The sequence below is a fragment of the Leuciscus leuciscus genome (genome assembly GCF_965113295.1).
Source record: "Leuciscus leuciscus genome assembly, chromosome: 5".
NCBI classification, from domain to species: Eukaryota; Metazoa; Chordata; class Actinopteri; order Cypriniformes; family Leuciscidae; genus Leuciscus; species Leuciscus leuciscus.
This window is the reverse complement of record NC_138729.1, coordinates 41208555-41220192: the sequence shown is the minus strand read 5'-3', so window position 1 is coordinate 41220192 and position 11638 is coordinate 41208555. Positions and strand designations below refer to the sequence as shown.

The 11638-nt window shown below is 37.0% G+C and overlaps 1 protein-coding gene across 1 annotated transcript in view; it reads left to right on the top strand.

Moving 5' to 3' along the window:
• Positions 1–568: 568 nt before the first annotated feature.
• ssh1a (slingshot protein phosphatase 1a) overlaps positions 569–11638 on the top strand; it is a 44510-nt gene continuing 33440 nt past the window's right edge. Inside the window, exons 1-2 of the mRNA XM_082170203.1 lie at positions 569–930; positions 9426–9463. Coding sequence (XP_082026329.1) covers positions 850–930; positions 9426–9463 — 119 coding nt within the window. The 5' untranslated portion in view covers positions 569–849. The remainder of the gene's footprint in view (positions 931–9425; positions 9464–11638) is intronic.

The following is an 11638-nucleotide window of genomic DNA, read 5'->3' as shown; positions in this document are numbered from 1 at the left end:
GACAAAAAGATACACACACACAAATAAGTTGCCAGGGTAACAAAACGTCATTGAATCACCCATTCAACCGATTTGTAATTGGACGAGTGATTTACGACTGCAACACTCCTTTACATACATGAAACAGTGCATTAGGGTTGGGCCGATAGATTATGCCTATCTGTCCTTCTGGCATGGCTTTTATCTGGCATGGCTTTTATCAAGCAAAACACAAAACAAAGATCGCCTAAATAAACTGAGTTTCAGTAACCTCCTCCTTGCCCTTACATTCCCACAAACAAGAGGTGCACCCAGATAATTCAATATATCCAAAGAGATTCAGATTCAAAACACTGACTCGTTCATTAAAGGGCGTGTTCGTTCAGTCCAACCAATGATATAAAGTCCAACCAATGATATGCTCCACACTCAGCCCATACTCGAATGCTATTGGTCCATGTTGAAGTCAGTCTTTGAAGGGAGATAGATTTGGTGAACGAGAACGATTCGTTCACATAAAAGATTCATTCAAAAACATTGAATCGCAAGCACACTCCACTACAGGCAGCAGCAGTAGTAGTCCGTGTTTCAGCCACATGCGGCAGTGAGTAATAGAGAGAGAGAGAGAGAGAGAGAGAGAGAGGCAGGCACCAAACATCATCCAGCTCATGTCAAAGCGGATTCAGCGACACAAACAACGCCGATCAGCGGCTCAGCCATATGGCCTTTTAACAGTCAGTGGCCCCACCGAGCGCGTGGAGTTGCAGCACAGTCCCCGTGTATCTGGCGCTGCTGCTGCTAGGGGAAAATCCGCTAGTCGGTTTAGCTTGTGACAGTTAGACTGGCCGTTGTGCTGGGAGATTTCCATCCATGGCTCTGGTAACCCTGCAGCGCTCGCCCACTCCCAGCGCGGCGTCCACTTCCAGCACCGCCACCACCAACGCGGGGGAGGTAAGCGGAAATAAACACGCTGAGAAGAGATGATGTAATGTTTTATAAAATCCATAAAGGGACGCATATAATTTAGTCACGTCAGTTAGGCCCAATGCTAATACAGCTCAGGCTGTAGAGCTAACTAGCAGGATGCCATCAGGGTTGATGGAGGATTGAACGCTGTGTCACTCTGTTGTGAGATGACACGATTCGCCTTGGGCTTTTTATGCACTATAGCCTACATACTTATGTATTTATATACATAAACTAGTCACACATACATACATACATACATATAATTTTTGGCCTAAGTTGTTGAGTTGTTCTTGATCAATCACCTCATCGTGTGTGTTTTGTGGTTTTGCTTAATCTCTGCTGGTGTTATGGTTGTGGTTAGATGAGGTGTGATGCTCTTGATCTGGATCCTGATCAATTCTGTCACCAGGAGAGAGAGTTTGACAGGGCTGTTGTACGTTATTGAGCTAATGGCTTGTTTCCAGGCTGTCCTGCGATTTGTTGTTCAACGATTGTGAAAGAATACGTCTAATTTTAGTAAACGAACCACAAAACACTGTGTTTTGTTTGGTACAGACTGGTTTAACTAAGGATTAATCTTGGAGACCATGCCAAGTCTTAAAGGTGCACGCAGTATGTTTTACTACAACTTTATACAAATGAATGACACTTTTGGGAATAAATAATTGAAACTATGTACACCCACAAAATATGTAGATTTCAGACATATCATCCTATAAAAAGCTGTTATGAAGCGGGTCGTCACTTTATGGGTGCCGCTGTTGACATCACATGACCGGCCTTGTCATGCTATTGAGTGAGTCAGCGTGCAAAGTGCTTTGCAACGTAAACATAAAAGTAATAGCCTATAAGCTATGTTCTTTGATTATACTTCCTAATTAAAAATGTATGTCTTTTTAATTTTGGGCTATGATGAGATATTTCATGTACCATGTTCCAGATGGTGTTGCTTTTTGTGCACATCTTAATAAAATCAGCACATCTTAACAAAACACACTATATACAGACATGTCATAACAGTTGGTATTAATGGGACAGATTAGGGACCAGCTAAAACTAAACAAAAACTTAGTGCACCGTTAAATGGCAAGATACAAAAATAAGCACACAGATTATGCCACTGCATTCTGTGGTTATATTTTTATTGAAAATATAATGCCTTGTTGCTCTTGTCATTGTATGTAGTAGTAAATGGAGGAGTTTGTTTTATCTCATGGTATTGTGTTGGACCGTGTGCTTCCATTCATTTGGTCAAGCCATTTTAACAGGGGAACTGTCAAAAAGGGGGGAGCTTTTTGGTCATGGTCTCTCCTTCATACAATGAAACTGTCCAACAACAGAAATACTGAACACTGCCTTCCCTGTTCCCCATAGTTCCTAATTTGTGCTTCCACAAATTATTGTTATAGTTTGCTACCGTATCTGTGTGGTGCAAATCTGCAGGCGGTCAATTTTTGTTACACTAGCCCTTCATGAGCTGCTGTTCTTTGTGTGAAAGTTAAAGGTCTCCCCTCCCCGATGACTGCATTTCTTCTCAACAGAAATTGAAATCTAAGTCATTGTGTCGTGGCACAGCTAAGCTCCTCTCATGCAATGAAAGGCCTCCTGTTTTTACCTTTTCATTAGGAGCGGGACCCTTTTAGCCGGTCTCACTAGGAGAGCTGAATGGCCTTTATTAGTTAGTGCTTTTCAGGAGGTGGTTCTGAAAAGTGTCAGGAAAACCCTGCTTTTTTTAGGAATGGTCTTGTAGGTTTTAAATGGTCTTTCCTACATGAGCACCCCACCTTCATAAATGTAATAGTTTCTCTGACATCACAGTTGTCTTAGAAAACCATTGTACTAGTTACAACCAGTAGGAGGCGCTAACTGTACACATTTGAATGATAGAGCACAAAACACGTCCATCAGATACTGTATTATGAGAGTACTAACTCTTGCTTTATGAATTATAGATAATTCTGTACTATTTTTATTATATACACACAGTTCAGGGCATAAATCACACTTTAATTCGGTTTCTGTCGCAGTACCAGGGTCAGATTAACAACATTCTTGAACCTCTTAGGAAATGTGGTCTTTTTCTTCTTAGTTGGACCAGACCTTCGTTTCCCCCCCCCCGATTGTTCCTATCTTTAATCTTTAGATATATATAGTACTTAAATCTAAGAATGATTGCATAATGCGCTACGCTATGAGGACTCACACTATTTAGAATTCACAGCACAACCTCAAACATGAGGACTGGGAACATGCAGCTGCAGTGATGTCATCTCATGCAGATAGAGAGAGAGAGAGAGAGAGAGAGAGATAGATAGAGAGAGAGAGAGAGAGAGATAGATAGATAGATAGATAGATAGATAGATGGGCTGATAGAAAGAAGGTGTAGAGAACACATTTTTTGAGGAATAATTACGGTGATGTTAGTTTGGTTTTAACGTTCCAAGGGTAAAAATCTGTGCAAGCTTTGTGTGGTATTCAGCAACATGAAATCAAAACATTCTTTATGTCGTTCCAGAGTCCAGACCTGTATGAGCTTCTTTTTTCACGAAAACACTTAAGGCAAATTTCTGATGAATTTTTAAGAAAAAAATACAATAGAACAAAGAGACAATAAACATGAAATAAACATGGCTTTAATTCTTTTAGGCGGGTCAGTAGTTTTCAGGTAACAAATACTACAGAAATGAAAGTAATCAAATGTTAAATAACACCGGGTAGTTCTCATTGCAAACACATTAATGCTTACAATTAAAGTTGCAAAAGTTATTCAGTCAGGGGCAGCGAATGATTTTCTGAAACTTACTGAAAATTACACAGGGTTTTGGGTGGTTTAGAGTGCTCTTGATGACGCTGTACATTACTTTATTTTAATAGCAAAAATGAACTGAACTAATGATGATTCTAAAAGAAAACTAGTCTACTTGGGCTGGGGAGAGGGGGAAATCGATTCACCTAACTCATGATAAAAAAAAAAAAAGATTAAAAAATATATCTCATTTTATTCCAGAATCTATTAATTCATATTAATTTGCTTTATTTTAGTCCTTGCTTATAGTCAAGGTGGAGGAAAGTTACCTCTTTTATTTCAGCAGGGTGATATGTGTTGTATCGGTAATGACGTCATGTCTCTTACTAGTTGGCAAGAGAAAGTGAAAAATGGGGATGGCATCAATGTTCTTTTAAAAATTTAATTTGGCTATATTGAAGAAATCCCAAATAAACTGGCAAATTTCCATAAGCAGACCACTGCTGGCTTGACAATTAATCTATAAACATAACTTTTCACCACATCGGTATGGAATAATAGAGATATCTTGTACAAAAAACGTATCCTTTAAAATTCTACACAGAATTTACCCTGTTGAGGAGTTACTTGAACGTTTCAATTTGAACATGGAAGACTATGGAAGTAAAATAATGTCAAATGTTTTTGAAATAAAAAGCCTGTTGAATTGCACTACTTGAAAAAAAAATAGGCATTGCATTAACCATGCTTGCATTTTAATGCATTGTATTTTTAGGGCTTGCATTTTTATGGGCTGAAATTCAGCATGGTTGAATATTTAAGCTGTGAATATTTCAATTAAAAACATTTCAAACACCTTTTCATTATTAAAAATTCAATAATCCATATTCACCTTTCATATTTCACTTCCAAAATATTCAAACTGTTTAAAAATACAACCAATAATATTCAACAGGCAATTTTCGTTCCATTTTATTTCGCTTTGCAAATTCGCTTCCACAAATTCAGTGGTTCAAATTCGACAGTAAATTCAACATTGACGTCCAGGAACTGCAGGAAAAGCAGTAGATTGCCGAGCATACTCTCCATCTGCTGTTAGTCGACCTCACCAGCAGGGGGTGCAAAAGCGCTTGTTGTTGAAGAAGACCAGCAAAATTAGAGCAAGTCATTCATTCATAAAATGAAAATGATTATCTGTGACAGTATATGCGGAAAAGATGATAAACACACAAAAGCTGTGTTTATGTTTCATTCAATAACTTAATTGTTACTTTTCCTGTGTAGCCTACATGTCATCAGCTTTCTCTACCATGAACAGGATTATAATCGGTTTCCCTCAAAACCTCATACTCAAGGATTCCCCTTCCGTCGGGACAAAACGCTTAACGTAGCTTAATGGACTAATACAGTGATATGAAAGACCAATCTTGCACCTTATTAGGGAAGTAGGCTGTAGGCTACTATATAGGCTACAGGCAAGAAGATGGACTCAGAATATGAACTTAACGCGCAAAGTTTCATGCTGAACGTTTCGTGATATAGGCTACTGGCATAAAATCAACACTTGATCAATTAATACTAACACTTTCTATTCTATTCTATTCTCTCTCTCTCTCTCTCTCTCTCTCTCTCTCTCTCTCTCTCTCTATATATATATATATATATATATATATATATATATATATATATATATATATATTTAACCCCATATATAGTATGCCTACGTGTATTGCATTAGCTTTAACTGTCATAGCACTTCCACTTGCATATTGTTGTCCTATTGTTAGTTTAACTGTAAATCGCTTTGGATAAAAGCGTCTGCTAAATTACTAAATGTAAATTTGGCTTGACGTTGGACATTCACACATTTAGGGACCGTCTCTAAAGTTGCATACAACATTGGCATATACATGTTTCTAACTTCAATAGCAAACATATATTGAAAAATCCAAAGGGTGCGCATTATGCCTGACACTACATGAACACTTTACAGTTGGTTTTATGACTGTAAGTCGTTCTATTCAAATGCTATCGGAGTTAGAAACGTGTATATCAAAGTCGTATACACTTTAGAGACGGTCCCTAAATGTGCGAATGTCCAACATCAAGCCATCTGTATGCCAGTCTATCACTGGGAAACGCTCAGCATTAAGCTTTGCGCGTTATTCTGAGTCCATCTGCTTGCCTGCGAGTTTAGTCTTTTACATCACTGTAGTCCATTAAGTTACGTTAAGCGTTGTATATGTCCAGCAGGGGAATCCTGAAGTATTGAGGGAAACCCTAATAGCCTGCATGCAGCACATCGCCACAATATAAAGTTAAGGCAACTAAACAACCAAGAGAAATATATGTCAACCTCAAAAATGTAACATTGGATCTGTATATCCGCATCGGGGAATAACATTATAATCTCGTTCACGGTAGAGAAAGATGCATGTAAGTTAGGCTACACAGGAAAAGTAACCGTGAAGGCACAGAATTTAACATAAAACAGCCGTCATAATAATCACAAATACACTTACATTGCTGTAAATGAGTTTTATGAATGAATGACTTGCTCTAATTTTGCTGGTCTTCGTCAACAACACGCGCTTTTGCACCCCCTGCTGGTGAGGTCGACTAACAGCAGATGGAGAGTATGCTCGGCAATCTACTGCTTTTCCTGCAGTTCCTGGACGTCAATGTTGAATTTACTGTCGAATTTGAACCACTGAATTTGTGGAAGCGAATTTGCAAAGCGAAATAAAATGGACCGAAAATTGCCTATTGAATATTATTGGTTGTATTTTTAAAAAGTTTGAATATTTTGGAAGTGAAATATGAAAGGTGAATATGGATTATTGAATTTTTAATAATGAAAAGGTGTTTGAAATGTTTTTAATTGAAATATTCACAGCTTAAATATTCAACCATGTTGAATTTCAGCCCATAAAAATGCAAGCCCTAAAAATACAATGCATTAAAATGCAAGCATGGTTAATGCAATGCCTATTTTTTTCAAGTAGTGCAATTCAACAGGCTTTTTATTTCAAAAACATTTGACATTATTTTACTTCCATAGAAGACCCGTGTGAATTTTGTGGTGTTGTCAAAGAATCGGTGATCCATCTTTTCTTTGAATGTGTATATTCAAGAATGTTTTGGTTGGATGTCTCTAACGTCATTTCTAGGCTGTTTGGAACATTAATACAAATGGATCTGTATGATTTTATATTCTTTTTTTTTTTTTTGTACAGGATACCAATGATTCCGAAAGAACAATCTCTTTTCGCATACAATTTTTTATTTTACTTGGAAAATATCACATTCATGTGAAGAAATGGGATAAAGCTAAGCCAAATTGTGAACATTTTATAAAAGAAATTAAACAACACTACTTTAATATTAGATAATATTAAAAGCAAAAAAGACTTATAAAGCATTTCAACACTTTAACTTCTTGTAATATTTTACCCCTGGCATAAATTGTTTTGCCCTTATTATACACTCATCATGTATGTATATTTGTTTCCATATTTGTTGTGAGTTGTTTATGTTTGTATACATTTTGTATATTTTCTGTAATAAAAAAGTGAAAAGGGCCGGACGGAGAGACATCTACGGATATACAGTATGTGACCTGCACTGTACCACTACCATCATGTATAAGTGTATCATTCAAATTTTCCCCATGGTGTAGAGTTAAAAAAGCAAACAAAAATCACAATACTTGTAGAATCGTAATTATTAAAAATCACAATACATATCGTATCGGAACCTAAGTATTGTGATGGTATTGTTGCAGTCTTCTGATGCCGCAGAAACCGTCGCACACACTTGTTTCAGTGTTGTTTTTTAATTCTGTGGATAATTCAGTTTCCTTCGTACATTCAGTTTAAAAACATTAAGTTAAAAACAAAAAGGGTAAACTTTATCATTCAACAGAGCTGTGCACAAATGCACCAAATGCACATCCTTGAAAGAGCGTAGTTGTATTTAATTTGAACTCTCGAGTAATGGCAATGGTGTGACCCATTTCAGATAATTACAACAACAAGAGTTATATTAATATATTTTAATTGGTTAAAAATATTGCTAGTAAAAATTCAGTATTCGCTGGTTATTGGTAGGGGCATGCCCCTAGCGTCCCTACTAAATTCTACACCCTTGCAACTAATTACATTTGTATTAACTAATTAGCAAATGCAAGCATAATAAATTATGTACATAGTACTACATGAACATTAATTTGAACTCTCTGAACATTGTGAATTGGCTTAAACAATGACAACAGTCAAGAAAATAGTCTTCTGTGCTCTCTAAAATGTGCAAATCCAGTATCCACATTGGGACATGCACCAAAAAATTTGGTATTCCAGTTGTGGAAAAAAGTTTATACAGAAAAATATATACAAAAAAGAAATGTTACGAAACAAAGTTGTTAAAACTCATCAAATATTGAGCTCAGTGACAATGCAGATGTGGCTTACATAAGTGTGTCAAAATGTAGGTGCATCTTAAAAAGGTATATTGAATTATTCATTTTTTTAAACGCTCTCTCAATACATCACATCATTAGTCATAATTAGATCTTTAGTTACACCCCTATATTTTATGGGGCTTTAGGTGAAGTTTGACTGCCCCAGTCTTCATTTACTTTCAGTATATTGGAAAGACCACGAACTTCTTAAACTCTTACAGATTTGGAACAACATTCGAACTAGTCCTTTAATTCACGTTCTTATTGTGCATATTTGATTTGAATTTCACTCCGAAATTACAGAATTAAAATGGGTTTGCGAATCTTCAGGAGCACAATATTGATTTCTACCTTCTTATTTTTCACCGTTCGCCCCACGCTGTCTGTTCTTCCACTTAGTAAATCACAGAAAACCCTCATGCCTCCATAAAGTCTGTTTCTGTTCACAAATCCCAGTATTTCCTCTCCTCATTCTGCCCTGCTTATAAAGTTTTACAAGCCCAGCTTCTGCATGAAGGGACAGAGTTTGGTACGTGACTGAAACCCTTGCACAACCAATTCCCCTGTCACGGTTTCTTCCCCTGCAGGCATCTGTCACATCTGACCATGGCACACTGCCCTGCCTCCATTAAGTGCTACATACCACTATCAGTAACCTAATAACCAGGGCCGTCACTTTCACATACAGTGAGGAACTATTTAAAAAACACTCTTTGTTATGATGAAACATTATCTCAAGGAGAGGCCCCGTTGTTCACGTTTCAGCTTTGAGAGAACATTTCTCCTTTGTCATATTACGCTGCTGTGAATAGTGAAATATCAAAGCTTTTTTTGTTATTTAGGACACATAGGTATTGTATTGTATTTAAATGTTACACATTAAGCAGAGAAAGAGAGAGCGAGAGATCATGTGGAGGGAAAAAAGAAACATGTTTAGGCCAGATTGTTGTGCGTTGCGCCGGGTTTGAGTCGGGTGAGGTTGTGGAATTTGGAAAAGTTCCGAGGCCTGAGGGATTTTGGCCTCTCCGTTATTTATTCCGGTATTGTGCTGACTTTTTCAAACAGATGCTGAATTTATAACTTATAATTTGGTTTGGTAGAAGATGTGTGAAGATGTAATTTGATTTATCACATCAGAAAAGATGCACCCTGCTCTGTTCTTTATCTTAAGACTCAAAGCAATACAATTTAAAATAGAATAGTGTGGACATGTCTTAGTGCTCTTTTGTTTTAGGTAACTAACTTCTGTTTCATTTCTTTTTATTTTCCCAGGACTTTGGAAGTGACGATGAGCGCCGGCTAAATCAGAGGTAACAACTGGCTTTTGAATGCAAGTTTTTGCATATTGTTGGTGTGTGTGAGTGTGTTCTCAAGGTCCAATCTGTCAGAAGCAGATGATGAAGAGTGTGTCAGTTCCATGATGGGAGGAGTCTTCATCGCACCCTGTAGTTTGAGAGAGATGGTTCTTCTCCACTGTTCTAACACATATAATCTGAGGCCAGGCGTCTGATCACTACCTTCACGGCAGCTTTAACACCAGAGTGGCTTTTTATTACAGTTCCAGTTCCTCCTCGACTGAAGTGAGGTCAAGTGGGTTTCATTTGATGCAAACATCTCGCTGGCTTTCACCTATTGGACACTGTATCGCTCCTAATGAATATTCTTATTAGCGTTATCTGGTTCCTTGTAATTCAATGAATGTAGATTCTAGAAGACAGATGGATGAAGTGGTGTTTAGTAGAGCTATCTTATGTGCCTCTACCTACATATTTGTAAAGCTTACCTATACATACAATTCACTGTAATTTCCAACTGAAATGAACATTAGTGGCAGTAAAACACCAACAACTTTTATTCTTTTTCCCACAAATTATGATTACATTGCCAGATTGATTTATTTTCACATGGTTCCTTGCACAATGCTGTGACCTCAAAACGCTTTTAGCATAGTGTATTATTTGAAAAGTAAGACACTTTGACTATAACAAACAGAGCTCAAAGACTTGTATGTAAGCTAAAATGGCAAAGTTAAATCAGCAAATGCATTGTCATCTCACTTTACTTTTGTTAACGCTATCGATTAGGTTTAGGGTAGGGCTTAGTTCAGGTGGTAGTTTCAGATAAAACTGAACACATGCAAGAAGCAACGCAATACCATTTTTGCAGAAATGTTGTCAACCTTGTTTGTGAAATTGCAAGGAAGTATGTGGATGCTTTGTGAATCTTTTTGACTGACAACCGGTTCATTTGTTTGTGAATCCTGTCTGTCATTAATGGCGACTAGATTTTTTGCCAATTTTTTTTTCTTCTTTTTTTCCGCATTTGCAACCATTTCACTCACACTCTGAAGCCCTGATATGTTATGACATGAATCATGTCGATTCAGTACTTTGTGATTCATCAGGATATCATACTTGGATCATGACTAAAACTGCAGCAAACACATAAAAGAGAGGAAATCGTTTTAAATCTCTGGAGAAATGACACACTTCAGCTATAATTGACCACTAAATGTATTGATGCAAGTATTTAAAGTATCAATGCAATATCAATGTATATGGTCATACTTTAGATTAGGGTCCAATTCTCACTATTAACTATGACTTTTGCCTCAATGAACTCCTAATTACTGCTTAAAAATACTTAGTAAGGTAGTTGTTAAATTTAGGTATTGGGTAGAGTTAAACGATGTAGACTAAAGTCGTGCAGAATAAGGCATTAATATTTGCTTTATAAGTACTAATAAACACCCAATATCATAGTAATATGCATGCTAATACACAACTAGTTAATAGTGAGAATTGGGCCCTAAACTAAAGTGTTACCATCTGTATATATATATAATTGTACCTTCATCAATCAGTAAGCCTTAGTATTTACTAGGGCTGGGCAAAAAAATCGATTTTTCGATTAATCGTTTTTTAAAATGTGGTCGATTCAAAATCGATTCTCAAACGCCAAGAATCGATTTTTTTCCATCTTTATGTATTAGTTTTCCTCCACTGTTCATAGGCTTGCAAACTCAATTTTATAGCTAATGCTGTGAGATTTTATGGTAGTTTTATCTAAATCATCAAATAACCTCAATTAGTGCTGCACGTTTAATCATATCGCAATCGCTATGACAAGCCTATACGCAATTAGGCTATATGACCAAAATGCTGCCAAAATGCTGTCGTGACTGTGACAGAAAAACTTGCGATGATATCATGCGTGCGCACAAGACAGCACAGAATAGAATTATCTTTCGCGCTTGAACGAAGAACACACACAATTATGCCAAAATGTATTTTTGTCGAGTATCTTTATAACATAAGAGCAGTCTTATGACGAACGTGAAGAGTTGTGCCTCGTGAGAGAATGAGTCCGCGTGTGAGATCCGCGTCTCTGTCAACAGCGGCTGGTCTTAAAGGGACAGTACACTGTAGCCACAAATTATCTCTGTCATTTAAGTTAATCAAAGAACAAAGAGAACAGAGAAAAAC